The 22,500-nt window shown below is 49.4% G+C and overlaps 2 protein-coding genes across 9 annotated transcripts in view; both read left to right on the top strand.

The window, feature by feature from the left end:
* The window catches only part of LOC134077300 (dedicator of cytokinesis protein 7-like), a 56,873-nt gene extending 56,095 nt beyond the window's left edge, over positions 1-778 (top strand). For all 6 annotated transcript variants that reach the window (XM_062532816.1, XM_062532817.1, XM_062532822.1 and 3 more), the window contains one exon: positions 1-778. This exon is cut by the window's left edge and continues 985 nt beyond it. The gene's annotated coding sequence lies outside the window, so the exon portion shown is untranslated.
* Positions 779-1,882: 1,104 nt separating this feature from the next.
* The window catches only part of kank2 (KN motif and ankyrin repeat domains 2), a 25,816-nt gene continuing 5,198 nt past the window's right edge, over positions 1,883-22,500 (top strand). The window contains exons 1-9 of one of the 3 annotated variants that reach the window (XM_062532815.1): positions 1,883-1,948; positions 10,306-10,387; positions 16,193-16,277; positions 17,744-19,173; positions 19,727-19,850; positions 20,069-20,284; positions 20,724-20,829; positions 21,026-21,727; positions 22,340-22,427. In XM_062532815.1, the coding sequence (XP_062388799.1) occupies positions 16,241-16,277; positions 17,744-19,173; positions 19,727-19,850; positions 20,069-20,284; positions 20,724-20,829; positions 21,026-21,727; positions 22,340-22,427 (2,703 nt within the window). In that variant the 5' untranslated portion in view covers positions 1,883-1,948; positions 10,306-10,387; positions 16,193-16,240. Of the gene's footprint in view, positions 1,949-10,305; positions 10,388-16,192; positions 16,278-17,743; positions 19,174-19,726; positions 19,851-20,065; positions 20,285-20,723; positions 20,830-21,025; positions 21,728-22,339; positions 22,428-22,500 lie in introns of all 3 variants that reach the window. The other 2 variants (XM_062532813.1, XM_062532814.1) reach the window with 2 other exon arrangements.

Genomic DNA, 22,500 nt, shown 5'->3' with positions numbered 1-22,500 from the left:
ATCTCCCTGTCGTTTCTGGAATAGTGGAATCACCCATCACTGCCAGTCGAAATGTATCAGACTTTTCACAGCTTGGGACCAAATACTGTACAGATGAATTCACATTTGGATACATATCCTTTTGGCACTGTGTAGGACATACCCCCAGAAAAGAAGTTAAGCACTCTGCTGAGACAGAGGGCTTTTTTTCTTTCTTTTTTTTTCGTCTCCATAGATGAAAGGAAGCGAGTAAAAAGAGAACAATGGCAATTAGACTGGATACACACACACACACACACACACACACACACACACACACACACACACACACACACACACACACACACACACACACACACACACACGTCCACAGGGACCACTAAGAACTGATATAAATCCACTGGCATGTAAGTAACTGAGCCACTGTGTATGTGCTGGGCTTTCCAGCCCTGCCCAGTACTGATGTAATCTTTGTACCTAATATACTGTATTTGACCTACTGTGTCTATGTACCAGCTTGCACTACTCATATCACTGTTCTGTTCAACCACTGTTTGTCCAGACTACTATTCTGTGTAACTAATGATCTTAAGACTGTATGTTCTGCAACCAAAACAAAAACAAGCATTTTTTTATTTATTCAAATGTGACTTTGTATTAAACGTCCCCCTTTGGCTTCAAAATGTTTTGTTTTATTTGTTTGTTTGAATTTTTTGTGAACAATATATAGGACTTGTAAGATGCTTAGGAAAAGCATTTTTTCCCAAATAATAAAGAAAACTGCTTATTTTTCCGGAAAGGTGTTGTTGGCAGGTATGATGGAAATGTTACGAGTGTAGCTGTATTACCAATAATGGCCGGGTTTCCCAAAATTGTTAAGAAGCTCTTAAGTGCTAAGAACTTCTTAGGAGCGTTGTAAGAATGTTCTAAGAACGCTCCTAAGAAGTTCTTAGGACTTAGGAGCTTCTTAACGATTTTGGGAAACCCGGCCAATGTAAATAGAATGTAAAAAAGACTCCTCATTGGAGTTTACATTGGCCTTCAAATCAATAGCGTTGAAACTTCTACCACAGGAGTTCAGTTTTAACTTCAAATGAAAGTGCCCATGTATGTAAAGTGGCTTTTCAGTCACTAATTAACACGCATTTCACATGTGTGTGTGTGTAAACCAGATGTTGGGTTCAGCCATATACTGTATAAATAAGGGTTCAAAATACGCGTTCTACGTTGCCTTCACATGCAATTAATTTCCTGTGTCGGTGTGCCTCTACGGAGCCTAATGTTAGTCTGCCTCGGCAAAATCGCTACCACATGGATAGCGCATGATTTAAGGCGTGCGTTTTCTTCTGTGAGTTTCGGATCATTACAATAAATAGGTAAACGTATACGATAGCCAGTCTACACAAGACTGGCAAGATGTGAAATGGTCGATCTGTGCGTTAAATGATATAACACTATCCACTAGGGGAGACAGTGACGTCATGTTCCGGGAACGGTCCTTATCCCACCCAATAAAACGTGAATGGAAAAGCATGGGTAGTGAATTCTTACCTGTAATGTCACCGTTCTGATACAACTCTCAAGTATATTTACGGTAATAGTCTGTAATATACGTACAACCATCACGTGTGCGCTTACATCTCATGCTTTCAATAGAAGTATAGTGTTGCAGTCTCAAAAATACCTTTTACGGTGGGAAATATTCAACCTGTAGACCCACCTGCGTAAAGTTTGTTCACCATAGTCAGTGGTATACCGTATGTTTTCTCTCCTGTCTGGTGCAAGTTTATGCTCTGTATCGTTTCTCCTTAAAAGCAAGACGATGAAATTAGCGGTCCCGAAATGGCTCTGGCCCTTTAAATGAAGAGGGAGGGGGTGTGGGGGTCTTACTCATGGCTTGGCTGCGGTGTTTTTGTCTCGCTGTCAGTGAGCGCTGCTGGCCTTTGATATCAGGAGGGACTACGAGGTGGTAAGTCAAATACAATCATTTTATTTAAACCACCACAGTTTTATGTCCTCGAATTCGTGGGAGAGCACAAACCGGTATAGGTTTTCGCTTCTGAGAGATTTTTGTGGCGGCGCGTCTCCATTGTCTTTCGGCAGAGTTTTGAAGTAACGGGATGCTAAGTGAGGAATTGTACTTTTATCGTAGTGGTTAGCTAATTGCAATGTAACCGTCACGAAACTGTTTGCACTATGATCCAATTCGCACTAGTAATTTTGGGCGCTGTGGGTAGCAGTAGTAGGCTACTCAGCATCTCTCCCGAAAAAAAAAACGCGGCTCCGAGAAGCGCACCCAAGGTTCTCCATAATGAAGCGCATGGTTTGCCCCGAGAATGAAGGAGACCGTTTCAGCGTTGAACCGTCTAATTATGGAAAATCTCGACGCATTTTCCAACCATTTTATCGCTCGAGATGTTGAATGAAATGAACGAATACTTAACGGAAACTTGTTCTCGATAGGCGAGATCTTATGGCTAAGCTACTTCTCACTGGAGTAGTAGAAGCCAGTCCATTGTCGGAGCGAGGGGTCAATTAAAATATGTATCATTAATGCTAGGGCTCTGTGCTGAATAATGTTCTGAACAGAAGGAGGTCTTGTTTGTTTGTTTGGGTTTGTGGTTCGACAGTGACAGTATGTGTGGTGAATTCTTCATTAAATAAAACCCCGTGATTACTGTGACTCAAGGGAGAGGGTGGGTCAGTTCTTTGGCGGAGTTTTCATGACTTCCAGATGTTCCTCTGATTGCTGCGCTGCACACAGCTACTCACTCGTCCATCCATCCTGTGATGGCCGAGAAAGTGCGATGTGGCCAGGCCAACCACTTGTATATTTGAATCGTTATATTTCTTTTTTCTATGAGATGCCAGTTCGACCGAGGCTGTGTTAACGAGGCCTTTGTAAATATTTGACAGTGCTTAACACTTAACTGGCCATTTAACTCGAAGTTTCATTGTATGCTTAGGATATGTAAAACTCCAGTCAGTGTGGACTAACAACTTATTGTAAGATTGCCGTGGTTATTTTTTTTCTTGGAAAGGGCGCCTCTATTTACTCTGAAGTTTGGAAAGGGCCTGTAGCTATAACAATATTCAACCCCAGTTGTGCACCTCCATAGATTGTTTGGTCAGTGATGCCTCAGGTCATATTGCCTTTTGTGTGTCACGTTAATGGCCAAACCTAATTAGTGCGCTCACATGTTAGACCTCTTCGAGACTATTGGTATTCTGAGACTTCCCCTTTGTTGTTTACAACTTACACTACACACGTTCAGATGCTGAGTGGGAGTTGTCCTATTGCTCCTGCCAGGAGCAGCGGGTATGGTATGCGTCAGTCTCACGGCTTCACATTCCCGATTTCAGCGTTTGGAACATGGGGAGCGAACGGGAGTGGGATTCCAAACGTTGGAATGCAAGGTTATAAACCGCATTTGTATGGTGGGCCACACGCTGGGCATTTTAATGGTTTTAGCCCGGCTAATGGAATTATGCCAAGAACCAGACGAAGCTGTGTAATTGTATTGATTTATTAGAATTTGCGGACTGTGAGCCTTTGAGCTGGTGTAGCCGGTCAGTTGAATATGCCACAAATGACCCTACTTGTTAAGTTGCCCTGTTCATAGCCTATACGTTGAGTTGGCATCAGCATCCCAAGTTGTAGCCTAACTTTGAGGTTTGAGGAATTCAGATTTGGGGGCAAAGTGCCCCTTTAATGTTAATCATTGGTAAGTTCTTCAAATAGTCCTCAAATTGACCACAGTGGGTTATCCTTGACAGTGCACCAATGTACAGTCCCCTCATTGTCACCCAGCGCAGTAACCAAATATGATCAAAGGCACACTGTTGGGTAATTTAACCTGTCCCTCTCTTTAGGCCTGGAGGCCGAACAAACCACAACAGCAGGTTGGAAGTCATGAAGTTAACCCTAACATCCCCATCATCGCTGGTCTCATAACAACCAAAGTTGTACTCAAGGGGAAAGACCCTAAGCAGCTGTTGTGTTTTGAAGACATATGCTCTGTGGGGAAAAGGACAGAGTTTGAACTCCGTAAATCTAATTTGCGTCACCCCCACCAAAAGACCCCCGGTGCTAATCCAGACTCCAGTCTGTAATCCAGTTTAGACTTAAACCTAGACGAGCAGCTTTGATGCAGATGATGTTCCCCCTCATGAGAAGGCTGGTCCCCTCTGTGCTCCATCTGGGTTCTGATGGAGGGGTGTGTGCTCTTGGCTTCTCTCCGTGTTTGTGGAAATATTTTGATGTGGATTTTAGCACTGGGGGGAAACGAACATGAAATAGGAATTTACCCTTTGATATATAGCCTCTCTCGTGCTATACGTTGTTTGTGTTAGCTTGAAGAGGCTATGGACTGAAGGGATGTAAATCAAAGGCAACTGGGCTGCTTTCTCTCAGAGAGGAAACTGGACACATTTTTATCATCGTGTCGACTATCACTTGCTAGATGCTCAAGAATGTTCTGGAATAAGTCCTGGACTGGGATGGGTGATAAATGTCCTTCTGCCCTTCCCCTGGATCGCACTTTCACCCTTCCCATAGTTCCCTCCCAGACACTGTCTCTCCCTGCCTTTCTCTCTGCCCAGATGCCTCACACATAGCAGACTCTAACCACTATTCCACATTTCTCCTCCATGTCTCCACACTCTTGATTTCTACACCACATGGTTGACCTTATCACACTTCAGCGCAACTCTGTGCACATCACTCCAATGTCGAGGCCCAGGGTCTGGCCTGTGTCATAGTCTAACCCCAAACCTCCCCGAACCTACCACCGTTTTTTTTCCACATCAGCAGCAGCTTTCCCACCGCTCGCCTTGTGCGCTCGCTGCAGACCCACTGTAACTCTTTTGTCTCCAAAATACGCGGCCCTCGGAGTCGGTCGACATTAAAAGCCCCTTTTCGTTTTTTAATCCCCCTTTTTTTCTATTTTTTGGCCTTCCTGTCTCGCAGCCCCACCTCGCCGGAGCTTCCTGTTGGAATTTAGCACAATGACCTTCGGCGAGGCGGCGGCGGCAGCGGCCCCGATATTGTGTTCGTCTGACTCCTGTTACCACGGTAATGTGTACGAGTGAGCGAGAGGGCGGGCGGGCGGGCGGCCGAGGGCCCCTCCCTGGGTCGGGCCCTGCTGGCCCGTGCCTCCGCCACTTCAGCAAAAAAAAAAACATGGCGTCTCTTTCTCCATACCGCACTCAGCTCACTCTAACGCTGATGTCTAAAACAGCTCTATGGGTTCCAGCCCTATGGAGCTCGGAGAGGAGTGTCTGTCTGTCTGAGTTGTTTTTCCCTCTCAGCATTGGTCATGGCCAGGCAGGCAGCTCGGCTGCCATCGTCTTCCCCTCCCCAGTCTTTCCATTAGCCCTCCAGGAGCTGTAATGGCCGTAGCCCTGACTGGCTGTAACATGAGTCACACTGTCCGCCAGAGGAACACTTCAGAGAAAAACCCTCAGAGGGCACCCCTCCCAGATGAGGGGAGCGTGAACGGTGTTCAGGGCCCTCCAGAATCCAGAATGTCCCCTGCGTGTGTGTGTGTGTGTGTGTGTGTGTCAGCGGGCCGGAGTCAGTCACCCATCTGCGACGGCCCGAGCTGAATGAACTTTTGTGTTATGGCCACAGTGAGAGTCCGAGGGACCACCAACAGCCCTGAACAGACTCGACCCCTCGTCTTGCTCGTCAGGGAGCCTCTGCTGATAGGCATGCCAGATATCGGCAGACCCACCTCCCCCAAATCAATACGATCGATTGAACGAACAGCTGGAAAAGTGTGTAACGTTTGGCAAGACCATCGACTGGATTTCATAAGTCTTGTGACCACAGTGACCACACACAGAACCAGTTGATTCAATGTCTTGTCCCACTGTTGATCTCTATGATGTGTAATGAGACGCGTTGCCCTCCGAACACAAGAGCATTATTGTTTTAAGTCTGCTTATTTGGTTGGGCCTCCAGCCCATTTTGGAAGTTGTTTGTTTTGTAATGTGCTATTCCAGAGTTATTCCGACAGATATCCCCCATAGCCGTCGTTACGGCACAATCATGATTACTGGTAGTATGTTTTCCATACATTACTCATGTGCAATTTGCTGTTCCGCAATTAGTCCGAGGAATGGCCAATCCCCGCCGTTTCCAGAGGCACTGGTATGTCTTCCCCGGGACTAGATACTGCCTCTGTTTTCTGTTGTTTGTCTGATGCGTCTCTTTTTTTTTTCACCCGGCGGGTCTGTGGAATGCATGGCCTATGATGGTAATCTTTAAGGAGGAACCCTTTTAATCTACTAGCAGAGGTCTGTTGTTAGAGCGTTCTTCTCCCCTTCTGTCCTTCTGATCTCCAGACTAACTTCATTTGAGCCCCCTATTAAGCTCCCATTTGCCTACCTTGCAGAGTGTGGCCAAATAAGGTATAGCAAATGGCATTTACAGTGGGCCCCGGCCGGCGGTTTCCAAATCTGAGCGCAGCATTTCTGCTTGTGTGCTTTTCTCTTTTTTTTCTAATCGGGAAGTTTCCATCAAGTCCCTCCATCTCTGTTTACCCTTTTATTTCATTCCTCTTCTCTCTCTCTCGCTCACTCTCTCTCTCCCTTTTCCTTTTTCTCATTCTCTCTCTCTTTCTCTCTCTCTTTCTCCCTCTCTCTCTCTTCCTCCCTCCCTCTCTCTCTCTGTATCTCTCCTTCTCTTTCAGTATCCTGGGCATTCTTTCTCTCATCGTTGCTCTTTCTCTCTGTTCACACCATTCCTCCAGTCTTTCTCCGGCCTCTCCTTCTCCCCGTGTCTCCCTCTCTCTCTCTCTCCCCGCCATGTGTCTCCTCCTGAGTGAGCAGGAAGTGACTGGGTTGTTTCTGGATCCAGAGGGACTCTGAGCTCCTTTTCCTGTAACCCTTTCTTGCCTGACACCCCCACACATATAAGGTCTCGCTGACATTTACCCCTTACACCTCAGCTGATAACAGAGCAGCGGAAACCGTTGGTGTAAGTTTGGTGCGGCTCTGTGCTGCTGGTGTATGTGAGGTAGATTGTTGAGTTATCAAAACATATCAAAACATCCAAAGTTTCTTAAACTCTCTATGTGAATTTGATCATTGCCATTTTTATTCCTCCAGAGAGGTGTTAATGGAACTTGAGATATTGTATTACATCACATTCATATTCTGTGTCTGTCCTGCATTATATAATAATTATTCATAAAAACAATAATAATACAAGTTTTGTCAAATGTAATATTAGGAACGTTTGAAATCTTTTAACATTTATTCCACTACAGATTGCTGAATACAGCCCTAAAAAGTATTATGTAATTCCGATAGATTACTCAAAGTGAGTAATTTTTAATACTTTTGATTACATCAGCATTGCATTATATTTTATTAGCAGTGGATGGAACCATTTTTGAGGTTATGTGAACTTGTAAGACCCATAGTGCCAACAAGAAAACTTGCTTTACAGTGAGGATTTATTGATATGTACAGTATCTGCTATGAAACACTTAATGTCATGGTGACAGAACAGAGACGCTTTGTCTGTATGGGCTAAAAGGCTACCACATCCCAAACAAAGTATACACAGATCCTTGGTAATGGATTTTCAACAGCACATGGCGAGTTATATGCCCTTTTTCGGCACATTCTGTTCAGAAACAAGAACCTACACTGGCCCTATTGGCCTACAACAGAACTGAGGATTAGTTCAAAAACAGAGGGAAACAGAAAATAGGCATCTGAGGGAGAGGTGCAGTATAGGCTACATGGGGTGGTTGTAATCCCTTAAATATATCACCGAAACTGTATTCTGAAAACCACCTATTTAAATTATATTTTAATTACGCAATCCCGATACACATATTCAGTTACTTCCCAACACTGAGTACAAATGCATACATCCACAAATGATCCTAGATCCTCTGTGTTTTTGTTAGTATGCATGCTTTTTCTCATGCACTAAACTTATATTTGGTCAGATTTCAATGAAGTGCATTCCACACAACCATACCACTAGGAATACGCACACAGACATGTTATTGTTGCCGTAGATGTTGTTGTGTATCATAATGTTGCACAGTGCTTACCGTACATTGATAAAGTGTGCCATTTGTTGACAGATAGCACCGTATCTGTTGTCATGTACAGGACAAGTCGTGCGGAGGAGAGCAACTTGTCTGGTCACACATTGTAGGCTACAGTATATCAGAAGCTGCATATTGTGGGCCAGATTATGTAATCGTAAGGAAATGTACGGACCCTGGGCTCCACTGTCCTCCATTTACACTGGCTGTGTCACGTATGCTCCCACCAGCTCTCTGTGAGTGTGTGTGAGTGTGTGTGTGTGTGAGTGAGAGTAAGTGATAAGTGATAGGTTTGTGTGTGTGTGTGTGTGTGTGTGTGTGTGTGTTTCTGAAGGAATATGACTCCACTGAAAGGGCCTGATAGCCATTACGTGTGTTTTTAGGCACAGTTTCCATCTCTCTCTCTCTCTCTCTCTCTCTCTTTCTCTCTCTCTCTCACACACACACACACGTACTCACTCACTCTTTCTCTTTCTTTTCTCTCTCTCCTACCCTCTCCCAATTTCTCTCCTTACCATTCTCTCTCTCTCTTTCTCTCTCCTTCCCCCTCTCCCCCTCTGTTCGCCCCTCCCATCTCTATATTAGAACCAGCTGTGGTCTTGGGTCTGAATGAATGACTCTTTGTGATTTGGCTGCTATCATTCCTCCAGGCTCTGTTGCGGACTCCCTCTCTCTAGATTCAGCCATGACAAAAGTGTGGAACAATGCGACTTAATGTTCCCTCTCCGCGGAGCCCACATCCATATTGAGAGGCACGGCCATCAGAAGTGTTGCTGAGGCGTCGAGTTAGCCTTGCTAAATCTCTCCTGTTTTTCGATTGGCTGGAGCACGGTTCTCAGGGACGGTAAACACATGGCATCTGGATGAGAGTGAGTGGGGATACTGTTTTAGGATCAGTTAATCTTAGTAAAAGTAAAAGTCCTACCACGTGTTTGTTGTTCCAACCATTCACTCTAACCAAGCAGATTCTAATTAGCGCAATTCCTCAGCCAGGTAGATGAGCTAATTAGAAGTGCAATCATCTGTTCTATGTGCGCAGGTAGAACCAATACATAGTAGGACTTTTATTTTCTTAAGCCGGGATTTTAACAACACTGATCTGCGATCACGAGTGAGGACTGGAGCAGAGTGGAGTTGGAGGTGGGGGTGGGGGTGGCGATGGTGGCAGTGGTGGGGGAAGTCTGACTGGGGATCAGCACAGCTGCTTCGTGGCTCAGTGCAGCGCAGCGCGACGCGCCCCCGCTCTGCTTGTGTGAAACCCCAGCCCAGATGTTGGAGAGGCTGGGAGGGAGTCGCCGCGAGGCGGGCGGGTGGGGAGCCAAGCTGCCGTCGTCCTCGTCGTCGTCACGGCGCAGCTAAATGTCACGTTGTCGGCCGGTGCCGTGGCGCGCATTCCTCGCCTGACGAGGCCAGATCTCACAGAGGCGAAGGCGTACGGGAATAACTAACCCACTATTGTGTGTGGAAGGAATGAAGCAGTCTTGGGTACAGTGAGATGCTTCTGGAAGGGTTGGGCTGTTCCCACAGGGAGAGAGGGCAAGAGAGCAGGAGAGAGAGAGAGAGAGAGAGAGAGAAAACAGGGGATAGAGGGAAGGGGAGTGAGTAGGGGAGAGAGAGAGAAGGAGAGGGAGATGGAGAGAGAGTGGGGGAGAGGGAGAGAAGGAGAGGGGGAGAGAGAGGGACAGGGAAGGGAGAGGGGTGTGTCTGTGTTTGGGTCCAGGAGGTTGAGTCATGAAGTCATAAAAACAGAAAACAGAAAACATTGCACAACATCACTGACTGGGAGGCTCCCTGGTGCGGAGCTCGTTTGTGGAGCGGCATGTTGTTGTGGGTATTTCTCTGGGAGGGGGGCGTGTAGGGCGTTTAGGGCGTTTGGGGAGCGTTTCAAAGCTGGCGACTGAGTCGCTGTAGGGATGAAGCCATATTTTCCTCACCAGGGAGGTGTGAGTTCGCCCGTAAATCACCCGTCCGTCTCTCCTCGTCGTCTCATCGTCTCCGCTCCAGTGAGACCAGCGCCACTGGGAAGCGATGTCCTGATATGTTTGGGCGCGCCTCGAAAAGCTGTCAAACTAGAACTATGTCTATATCCTCTCCTCGTGGCTTTTTATAAAGATAATGATGTGTCCAGATCTAATTGAAGCTCTCGCCCGCTCTCTCTCTCTCTCTCTCTCTCTCTGTGTGTGTGTGTATGTGTGTGTGTGTGTGTGTGTGTGTGTGTGTGTGTGTGTGTGTGTGTCCTGTGTTCCGTCCCTAGGGAGTAGGAGAACCAGAGCCACAGGAATAGCAGAAGCCTGGAGAGGAGAGACTGGGGGAGGAGAGACCTTCCCGGCAGTGCTGTGAGTACATGGATGTAAACAGAACACACACACACACGCACACACACACACACACACGCACACACACACACACACACACACACACACACGCACACACGCACACACACACGCACACACACACCATCCCTCCCCTATCATTTACAATAAATCACCTTCACACCCACCTACCGCCCCCCCCACCCCACCCCTATGTAAATATGTGCCACAAATGGCAGCGTTGCTCTTTCCCTGACCTGGGGAAGAGTAAAAATGCAGCCTGGTGTGGGCTGGGATGGACAGGGGTGGGCTGGGGTGGGCTGGGATGGACAGGGGTGGGCTGGTGTGGGCTGGGATGGACAGGGGTGGGCTGGTGTGGGCTGGGATGGACAGGGGTGGGCTGGTGTGGGCTGGGATGGACAGGGGTGGGCTGGTGTGGGCTGGGATGGACTGGGGTGGACTGAGCTCCGTGATAAGCAGGCCTGAGCCTTGAGCCCTGGGCCCCCCGGAGCCCTGACAGGGAAGGAAAGCAATGGGGTGAGATGAGTGGCAGGAGGATGTGTGTTTGGAGTGAGCCCAGCTGGAGGACATTCACCTGGGGGCTTCCAGCCTCCTCGCGCACTTCGCCCAAGCGACCTCATCATAAGTACACTTCTTACCTCACCTGCCATGTCGTTGTGGAATGCGTGTAGTTTGGGGCTTTGTGTAATTGGAGACTGGCGTTAAGCCTCTAAACTTGAGCATATAGAGTGCACATTTTCAACCACGCACGCATAGCAACAATGTGAAAAATGTGACTGTCACACCTAGTTATGTTTATGCTTTGGGGCCGCATATTTTCACACAGAGACCCTTCTCAGCTGTACATCATGCGCTGGTAAGTCACCATATGGCCGGAGTCCTTTGAGATGAGACCGCCAGATGACACACACATGGTGCACCTACTTGTCCCAAACTGTTTTTGTTGTCTTGACGGATGATCTCAGAGGTATTATGTTTCAGCCAGAGGACTTGACGTCTTTACCCACCCTACCCCCAACTCACCACAACAGCGCCCCCCCACCCCCCACCCCCCACACACTCTTCCAAGTCCTGGATTTCTAATCTTAATAGTCTGTGCGGCTGGCTGAGCTAGGTGGGGGGCCACCCCAGAGGCAAAAGGCAATGGCAACTTCCGCTGGTTTGGAATGTGTGTGTATATGTGTGTGTGTGTGTGTGTGTGTGTGTGTGTGTGTGTGTGTGTGTCTGGGGGTGGGGGGACTGCAGCACACCCGTCTGGGGCCAAGCGCGCGCATTCCTCCTCCCAGCGGAGACCTGACACTGGGCTGCGTGAGGGAGAGGCTCTGGAGCTGGAGCTGGAGCTGGAGGAGGAGATGGAGGCCAGCACCAGGGCAAAGGCTGCTGGGTTGCTGGGTTGCTGGGTTGCTGGTTGCTGTGCCACCAGGGTTCTGAGTCTAGTTGTGAGAGAGACTCATTTAGTTTTGAACAAAACTTATAGTCATATGTATAAGTATACTCTTTTGGTCTCATGAGGGGAAACTTCTTCATAACACAGAAGACTTATCATCTCAGCATATCATCAAATAGATAGCGGTTTTTGAGAACAATTTAATAGTTGGAGCTTGACTCTGTTAGAAAACAAATCTATAGTCCTAGCACTGTTGCCATTATATGAGCACACATAAGAAAGGAATGTGTGTAATAATAAATCTAAAGTGCACATCCATATTTTCGTCATGCTGTGTGGCGTTTTTAGCACCTTGCTCTGGCTGTGGCGCTGCGGGCAGGAACAGTGTGTGAGTGATGGTGTCAGGACGCGAGGGAGTGGGCGGTGGAGGTGGTGGGTGGAGAGGGTGGAGGTGGTGTGTGTGTGGGGGGAGGAGGAGGAGGAGGAGGAGGGGCAGGAGGGGCACACTGGTGGTCTCTGTTCACCGTCATCTCAATGAAACACTGTTTATGAGCTGCCGGAGAGGGAGGAAGGTCATGCGCTCACACACACATACACACATTCAGGCACACACATTCATACACACACACACACACACACGTACACACGTACACACACACACACACACACGTACACACACACACACACACACACACACACACACACACACACACACACACACAATCGTGCACACACACACACACACACACACTTATGCACACATACAAAGAATGCATAGACATCCATGTGTTCTCTCACATGTACACAAACACACAAAAAGAGACACATGTGGTCTCTTAAATCTACGCAAACACACTCAGTTCTCTCACATACGTACATATACATACTGTATATACACACACACACACTCACACAGACACACAAAAAGAGACACGTGTGCTCTCTCAAATCTATACAAACACACACCCAAACACACTCAGTTCTATCCCATACGCACATATGCATACATACACAAACAGGCATGCACACATACACGCGTACACAGACACGCACAAGACACACATGTGCGCTCTCTCACATCTGCACCTACACACACACAGACACACACACACAGACACACACACACACACACACACACACACACCTTCTCTGAGCTCTGTTTGAAAGCGCCGCAGGCAGGCAGGGCGGGGGAGGGGAGGGGGGCGGCGTGTGGGTCGGGAACGCTGTCCGAAGCATTTTAAACAAGACGAGAAGAAAGAGGCAAGGAAGAGTCAGGGCATCGGAGGACAGGAGGGGCACTGTGTGCCTTCCACTGAGGAGGAGGAGGAGGAGGAGGATGGCTGGATGGATAAGGAGCGACCAGGACATTTGGGCAGAGAGGGGCGAGGGAGAGAGGAGTGAAAAGAGAAAGAAAAGGCAGAATGGGAACGTGTGATAGAGAGATGGGAGGTAGGCAGATGGATAGATGGTGTGTGTGTGTGTGTGTGTGTCCACGTATGTGTGTGTGTGTGTGTGTGTGTGTGTTTGTGTGCTGCAGTGGAGTGTTAGTTTTTGGGGCGTTCTTGCCAAGGGCTGGGCTGTTTGTCAGGGCTGTGCTAGCGTGGTACAGCCTGAGGAATCTAATTACTGTATATCTCATCAACTGTCTCTCTGTCAGGACACTTTCTCAGCCCACCCACTCACACACACACACACACGTACACACACACACACACACACACACACACACACACACACACACAAACACATGTACACACACTGTCACTTACACTAATACAGACGTACATGCTGACACACAGATGCATAGATATGTCTAGACAGACAAGACACACTCCCACACCCACACCCATAAATACCCACACAGACTCACGTGCACACATTCATACATACAAAACTACTTGCACACATACACACACACACATGAGCAGACATAGATGCATGATGCTGTAAAAAAGCGCAGCTATATGTCCCATCCTGTAACTGTTACTATTGTGCATCAGTGTTGGCTGATAACAGTGATCTCTGACTGGTGACGTAGTCCCAGTGAAGCAGCAACATTCATGTTCAGCCCGGTCTTCGCTTCCTTCCACACAAGATCAAACACAGTGTCTGCTTGATGACATTACCAGGTTAGGCTCCCGAATGAATACAGCAGTGTGTGTGTGTGTGTGTGTGTGTGTGTGTGTGTGTGTGTATGAGTGAAAGAGACAGAGAGAGAGAGAGAGAGAGACACGAAAAAGGGGGAAGAGAGGAAAAAAGAAGGGAAAGCAGAGACCTAAAGTCAGTCTTTTTTTTTTTTTTTTTTTTAAACGACCAAAAAGGCCCTCCACCAAATACCGAATCCACTTAGTCAGTGTTTCCAAGTGGCCTACTTTCCCCCTCGGCGCACGGGCGAGAGCGTCAACAGCCCCGCCGGAGGGGTCACGGGACTCCGCAGAGGGGAAACGGGGGCTGCCAGAGACCACGGCAGCGCAGCGCAGCGGCCACCAGAACATGCCCATCAGCGCGCAGAGAGCCCGGCCGCAGAAGTGACCTCTGATGCGGCCAAGCGTGAACTCCGAGGTCCGTTCCAGAGCTCAGGACTCTGCCATAAACCGTAAACTTAGCAAACATGGGGTGTGTGTGTGTGTGGGAAGGGGGGGGGGGGCTCATTGACAGGCTCAGGGAGGCTAAAGCACTTTGCCCACCATCTCCACAACCCCCTGAACCTTGCTTTCTCTTCCCACACTGAATGACCTAGAAAGTTAATCTTTACAGTGTGTTTGCGCGTGTGTGTGTGTGTGTGTGTGTGTGTGTGTGTGTGTGTGTGTGTGTGTGTGTGTGTGTGTGTGTGTGTGTGTGTGGTGGTAGGGATGAGTTGGTAATGCTTCAAAAGTCTAGAATTGATGCACTTAGTGAAGTCTGAGAGGACCCTGATGAAAGACACTTCCGGAAAGGTCAGTGGTGGGGTCCAGCTAAGGTAAACTGAGGTTAGGAGAACGAGTGCTGGAGGAAAACATGGGCTTTCCTGTCCTAATTGTGGTCACGCATGCATGCATGAGTCTACTCTTCCTCTTCCTCCTCTTCCTCCTCCTCCTCCCCCTCCTCCTCCTCGTCCTCCTCCTCCTCCTCGATGTGGGATAGATGAGGAGCAGGAGGGAAGGGAAATCAGTGGTCAGCTGAATCTGCTGACTGTCAGCTGACAGAACAGAACAGCGGGGGAGAGAGAGAGAGAGAAATGAGGGAGGGAGAGAGAGATGAGAGGGGAAAGAGCAGGGGGAGAGAGAGAAACAAGGGAGAGAGGGAGAGATGAAGGGAGAAAGAGCAGGGGGAGAGAGAGAAACAAGGGAGAGAGGGAGAGATGAAGGGAGAAGGAGAAGGGGAGAGAGAGAGCAGAGGAGGGGAGAAAAGAAGATGAAAGGGAGTCATGGAGAGTAAAAATGTGTTTGTGCATGTGTACGTATCATTTGTGTGTGTGTATGGGTGTGTGTACATATCGTTTGTGTGTGTGTGTGTGTGTGTGTGTGTGTGCCTGTAACTGTACTGCCACACTGCGAAGCTCGGCGAGTGTTTCACGAAGGACTCCTAATAAGGCTGCAACTGGCAGCTCTGGTCGGGCGTCTATCCTGAAGCTCGCTGCCAAGAAACTTTCCCCCTTCAGCCTCCACTCTCCCCCTATAATAATAGCACACAGATAGGACCAACCAAGCAACGACACACACACACACACACACACACAGAGAGAGAGGGGAGAGTAAGGGCTAGACCCTGCCATGGAGAGGTCCTCCTGGCAGTGTTTGGGGGTGTTGGGCAGACTCGACAAAGGCAGTAATGTTCCAGACGTCTTTTATTCCACCTCTGTCCCACTGCTCAGGGCCTAACACACCCTTTACTCTGGATTCCTCCCCATACCTCGAGCCAGCTGTGTGTGTGTGTGTGTGTTTGTGCGTGTGTGTGTGTGTGTGTGAGATTTCTTTGTTGCGGCTACATTTGCAAGTGTTAGTGGGTGTGAGTGTTATGGCAAGAGTTTTCTTCTTGTGCAGGCTGTGTATTGCATGTGTCTGTATATGTGTGTGTGTATTGTCTCTTATGCTGACAGACGTGGTGGCTGTGTGTGTGTGTGTGTGTGTGTGTGTGTGTGTGTGTGTGTGTGCATGTGTCTTTGAATACTTGTGAGCATGTGTGTGTGTGTGTGTGTGTGTGTGTGAGTATGTGTGTGTGTATGTGTGTGTATTGTTTCTTAATGCCGACAGATTTCTAAGTCGAGGCTGCCCCCTGAAGGTTAGGCAGCTCGACCTCCTCCTGCATCTGAGTGCAGATGTTGGTCCTTCTCTAACTCACGCTACACAGAGCCCAGATAAAGTGTCTGTGTGTGTGTGTGTGTTTGTGTGTGTGTGTGTGTGTGTTTGTGCTGATATCTTGTGTTATATCTGTTACTACAGGTGAGGTGAACCGTGGGGTGAACGTGAGACTGCAGCCACGGGTGAATCATGGCTCAGGTGCTGCATATGGACCCCAGCTTCCCAGGTAAACAGACACAAATATTCACCAAGTACTCACCAAGTACTCACCAAGTACTCACCAAGTACTCACCAAGTACTCACCAAGTACTCACCAAATACTCACCAAATACTCACCAAGTACTCACCAAGGCAGAGCAATATAGTTCATGTACTGTATATGAAATACTCACCAAGTACTCACCAAGTACTTACCAAATACTCACCAAGGCAGAGCAACATAGTGCCTGTATATGAAATACTCACCAAGTACTCACCAAGTACTTACCAAATACTCACCAAGGCAGAGCAATATAGTTCATGTATATGAAATACTCACCAAGGCAGAGCAATATAGTTTGTTTATTAAATACGTACCAAGGTAGAGCAACATGTTTATTGAATACATACCAAGGTAGAGCAACATAATTTATGTCTATTAAATAGTTGCCACGGTAGAGCAACATGTCTATTAAATACTTATGAAGGTAGAGCAATGTAATTTCTTTCTATTAAATACGTGCAAAGGTAGAGCGACACAATTTATGTCTATTAAATTGTTACCAAGATTCACATCTATGGGTACAAAATGAGATAGTTCCTGTCTCCTAAGTTGGTGTGTAACCAACTGAAATTCTCACCCAGATAGAGCAAGTTAATTCTGACCTCATGCAAAATGGGAAGATTCCTGTCACATGAGTGTGTGTTGCGCTACGCAAACATGCCCTCTGAATGAATAATAGATATCGGACATAATTGTGTTGTTGTATGTTAAAAAGATTACACAGATCTTGGGACCTTGTCCCAAGTTCCCCTCTGCAATGCAATCAGTGGGAATCACTTGCAATCCCTGTTGATGTCATTCTCCGCTAACAAACACGAGTCAGTCGGCCAGTTATTCTATTAGAGAGCTGGACAGAGGGCCACATGTCGGAGGCCGATCTCGAGGAAAGCATAGTCCAGTTGTAGGAGGAAGTCCCTGGGAACGGTGGCTAAAGATAGTCTGGCTCTGTGTGGCTGTGGGCTCCCTGCTGTATCTCCTCATCTCTCGGACGGGGTCAGTGGTGCAGCAGATCCCGGAACAGAGCGCGGCCTGGGAGTTCATGCATCTCTGTGTAGTCTGATTGGGAGATTAGACTAAGATTTCCGCCAGTTTAGAGCTGATTTCCTTTCTCCTTCTCTCCCTCACTGTCTCTCTGACTCTCTCTCTCTCTCTCTCTCTCTCTCTCTCTCTCACACACTGTCTGGCACCCCTCCTGTCTCTCTCCCTCTTTCTCTGCCTGACTCTCTGTCTCCCTCTCTCTCTCCCCTCTCTCTCTCTCTCTCTCTCTCTCTCTCTCTCTCACACTGTCTGGCCCCCCTCCTGTCTCTCTCCCTCTTTCTCTGCCTGACTCTCTGTCTCCCTCTCTCTCTCCCCCTCTCTCTCTCCCCCTCTTCCTCTCTCTCTCTCTCTCTCTCTCTCTCTCTCTCTCTCCTCTCTCTCTCTCACGACAGGGAAGCTCAACCCCCCTGCGCCCCCCTCCCTGCACGGAAAGGACGCGGAGGCCCCTTACTCGGTGGAGACGCCCTACGGCTACCGTCTGGACCTCGACTTCCTCAAGTACGTCAACGACATCGAGAAGGGCCACACGATCAAGCGCGTGCCCGTCCAGCGCCGGCCCCGCTACGGCTCCCTGCCGCGCGGCTACGGCTACACCGGCTCCTGGTGGACCTCCACCGAGTCGCTGTGCTCCAACGCTAGCGTGGACAGCCGCCACTCCTCCTTCTCCTACTGCGCGCCGGGCTACCACCACCCGCACCTCCACCACCACCACCACGGCGGAGGAGGAGGCGCAGGAGGAGGAGGGTCCGCCGCCGCGACCCTGCAGCGTCCGAGCTTCAGCGCCGCCCGCGTGGAGAAGACCCTGCTGGACGCCCGGCGGAAGCTGGAGGAGGAGAAGGAGGGCCGGCGCTTCACCAACCTGGGCAGCATGCACAGCAGCGTGGCAGGCTCCACCACCTCCCTCTCCAGCGCCCACAGCTACAACCGCGCCCACGGTGGAGGAGCTGGTGGAGGAGGAGGAGGAGGAGGAGGAGGAGGCTCCTACACGCCCATGAGCTCGGGGCTGTCCACGCCGGTGTCGCCCACGCCGGCGCACCTGCAGCACGTGCGCGAGCAGATGGCGGCGGCGCTGCGCAAGATCCGCGAGCTGGAGGAGCAGGTGAAGACCATCCCCGTGCTGCAGGTCAAGATCTCCGTGCTGCAGGAGGAGAAGCGGCAGCTCAGCGTCCAGCTCAAGAGCCAGAAGTTCCTCGGACACACGCTGGGCTTCGGCGGGAGCGGTAGCGGGCGAGGCGGGCGGCCGCGCGGCGAGCTCTACATCGACATCCCCGAGGAGGACGCCTCCACGACCGCGACGACGACAGCGACGACGAGCGAAGGCGCGGGGGGAACGACGCCCACGACGCCGGCCGACGGCTCCCGGCAGGACTCGGGCTGCGAGATCGAGGACACGGTGATCGTGGGGGGCGCGCGGCCCGGCGCTCGGCGAGAGGTGCGCACCGTCGGCGTGGGGCCCGACGACAACGACGAGCGGGAGGCGGAGAAGAAACACTACCGGCAGGTGGGCGTGGGCGTGCGCGAGCAGGACCTGGGGCTGCCGCTCGAGACCGAGTCGCTCAAGAGCCAGGTGGGCCGGCTGGAGGCGCAGCTGCAGAAGGCCATGCGGGACCTCCAGGAGCAGGCCGAGGCGGCCCAGAGGGCCCGGCAGGCCCAGGCCCAGCCCAAAGCCGAGCACCCGGTCCGCGCCACCAGCCTGGGCTGGCAGGAGCAGCAGCAGACACAGCCGCAGGGCGGCGGAGGAGGACGGAGCTCCAGCCTGCAGACGGTGGTCAGCTTCACCCAGCAGCCCCAGCAGCGCGAGCAGAGGACCGTGGGCATCCAGGTTAGTGTTACTGTCATTTCCTGTGTATTTCGCCGCATTGTGTATAAGCCGCAGCACAGTGTTTTATGCAAGTTAAAAAGAAACAAAACCATATTAATACCATATCAATAATACCTTAACTACAGCCCGTGTATTAACCTCATAGCTGAAGAAATTTTGCTGGTCGCTAGACTTTAACCTTGCAATGCTCACTGTTGGACTTATTAGCACAACCAATCACCATGACACACCTCATACTGAATCACAGGGTCAGTCCCAGCCCGGTCACTGCAAGCGCCTCATGCTTATACATTACATTACATTACATATGGCTGACGCTTTTTAACCAAAGCGACTTGCAGCATTCATGTGGATCCTTGTTTTAGTATTTTTTAGTATCTTTTACTGTTCTTTTTAGTCATGTAGATTTGTTATGTTATCATCCTGTTTATGCTGTAGTAGTGTATGTTGTGTGTGGTGTCTTAAGCTACTGGGATCTTGAATTTCCCCTTGGGGATCAATAAAGTATCAATAAATCTATTATTATCTAAGATCAATAAATCTATCTATCCAGGTGTACACGCTGGAGCAGCCCATGTTGGTGAGGGCACAAGCGGGTCCCTCCATTGCCAGCGTGCCCTCCGGGGCCCTACTGGAAGGACCACTCAGGGGCCAGGCGGAGGCTCTCAGCACAGAGGGTAGGCATGACCACCGGAAGAGACTCGGAATGTTTTCAAAATGTTCTCGAGAGTGTTCTGATCTAGAATATCTGAGAACCTGAGTTGGAATTTTTGAGACTCGACCATAGGTTGTTCAATCAAAAATGTGATTTGGTATTTGGTATGAGCGAGTTTTTTAGCGCTTTCCTCCGTTGTTCACTGACCTCCGTGCGTGTTGTTGTGTTGACTCTCAGAAGGCCCCCGAGAGCTGCCCATCGCAATCAGCTCCAAGCAAGTGAGAGAGGTCCTCTTGAAGAGCGAGGTGTCCTCTTCAGTGCCCGTCACCAGCCCTGTGATTGTCATGGAAACCAAGTGCCATCAGGTGACCCCTTTGACCCCGGGGTCAAATGAAGGAGAGGCTGGTCAGAACACCACTGGGGAGGACCTCCAGTCACAGGAGTCTACAAAGCTAGGTACAACAGCCACAGGAACACCGCAAAAACTGCTTTTCTAACCAAGTGATATTCATCTTACATTGAGATCAAATATCGAGTTGCTATTCTTTGGAGTGTAAAGAGACTTACCTAGTGCTTTCTTGTGAAATAATTTCGACTTATTCAATGGGCAGTTAAGATGTGTTAAGGCTTAAGGCACTGGCAGCCAAATTAGCTTTTTTAAACAGCAAGCTCGCTTAGATTTGTAATACTGTAAATTGTCTTACATTTGGGACATTTTTTGTGGTGAAGGAATTAATCATCATTTTCCTCAAAGTGTAACCTTTTCAACTCTGATCTTCTCTTCTTCTCCGTCTCCCTCTGGTCTCTCCTGAGAAGTTGTTCATTTCATTTCAATTCCCCCCCCCCCTAAATCTGACCGTCATGGCGTCTAAATGCTCGTTCCTCTTCTCCCCAGCCTCTCCCCAGTCCACTCTGAGGTCCATTATGAAGCGGAAAGCAGATGGAGAACCCGGATCCCCCACCACTAAGAAGAACCTGCAGTTCATTGGTGTGAATGGAGGGTGAGTCTAGACTGGAGCTGTACTCTTCACTGCAACTGAATGGTGTCATATGAACCCTTATGGGATTTGTAGTAGTAAACTGACTGATACTGGGTTTGTGTGTTATTTGCCTGTTTTCTTATGTAATAGCTCTATGAAACATGTCCTGGTTTGCCTAGTAATTGTGTGTGTGTGTGTGTGTGTGTGTGTCCTGAAGGTATGAGTCCACATCCTCGGAGGAGAGCAGTAGCGACAGCTCCGAGGACGAGAGTGACACGAGTGAATACCACGAGGCCGCCGAGAAGCTTCCGGAGTCTGCGGCCCGTCCACCTCCGCCCGAGGCCACCAGTCCCCCCGAGACGACCGCTGCCCGAGAGACTGCCCTCCCCGAGCCCCCGCAACAGCTCAGCACTGCCCCAGCGCTAGCCAATGAGCAGCTGGCTCCCCAGAGCACCGGCCAATCAGCTGCCACGGACGCAAACCCTCAACAGACTGTTAGCCAATCACCGGTCGCGGCGGTGGCGGCTGCAGAGGACTGTCCCACCGCCTCCGTGCCATCTCATGCCAGCGGCGGCTCTTCTGGCCAGGCGGAGGGCACTGCCACCGAACAACCCCACGTCCAGCCAGCTCCTCCGTCTGCCTCAGAACAAACTGCCCCCCAAGCCAAACACTCTCACACTGGTGCTGCCCAGTCAGAGGCCCAAGACCTCGCCACTCAAACCACTGCCCCGGCCCCGGCCCCTCAGCAGCAGCAGCAGCAAGCTAGCCAATCACAAACCACTGACCTTACTCCTCAGCAGGGAGTCAACCAATCACCAGCCGCAGATTCTAGCTCCCAGCAACCAGCTAGCCAATCCACGGCCGCAGAGCCAGCATCTGGGAACGTGTGCTCTGCATCGCCAGCCAGTCAGGAAATCAAGTGAGTGTTCTTTCACACAAACTTACGCCACTGACCACTTGGAGGTGCAAACAATATCAGATTTTTTGGTTCATCAGTTAACTTCAGACACAGGCACTTTACTTTGAATAGACAATAATAATACATTATAGGAGTGATTAACGTCAAGAAGTAATTCAACAATTCCAACAGCAGGGCATACCTGGTTACTGCCCCAAAACGCCCACAAATGCCCACAAATGCCTGTAGGTTTGTGTGAAAGAATAGAGGATGGAAGTCATCTCTGGGTATAGTAGGGCATTGGTTGCCTACTATATATCTGCATGCGGTCATTATTCTGACATTCTGACACTTCAACATTAGTAGCATTACAGCATTTTGTTTTTCCAAATATACACAGGAGCGATGTTAAATTCCTAGTGCTATAGGTAGGAGATTTCACACAGCGGACAATCAACAGCCAAGCTTACAGTAATAATAGCCATCAACAACAAAGCAAATTTTGCGGGCAAAAAAACATCACCAACAGAACAACCTCCACGACACCTCCAAGCAATGAATACAGCAGATGTATATAGGATGAATGTGTGCCCTTGCCTTTTGAAAGTTACTATCTTGTGCTTTGTCTTTCAGACTGGAACTCGGCGAGAGCCTGATGACAGCACTTCAAACACTACAGAAAGCTCTTGGTGAACCCAATGCCTTCAGCCAGCAGGGGGCGGTATGTTTCGGTTTCTGTCAAAGCCGTATATATATAATATATAATATCAAGAGCTCTTTTCCAAAACACTATA

This window comes from Sardina pilchardus, chromosome 3 (genome assembly GCF_963854185.1).
Source record: "Sardina pilchardus chromosome 3, fSarPil1.1, whole genome shotgun sequence".
Taxonomy (NCBI): Eukaryota; Metazoa; Chordata; class Actinopteri; order Clupeiformes; family Clupeidae; genus Sardina; species Sardina pilchardus.
This window is presented reverse-complemented; position numbering and strand designations above follow the sequence as displayed.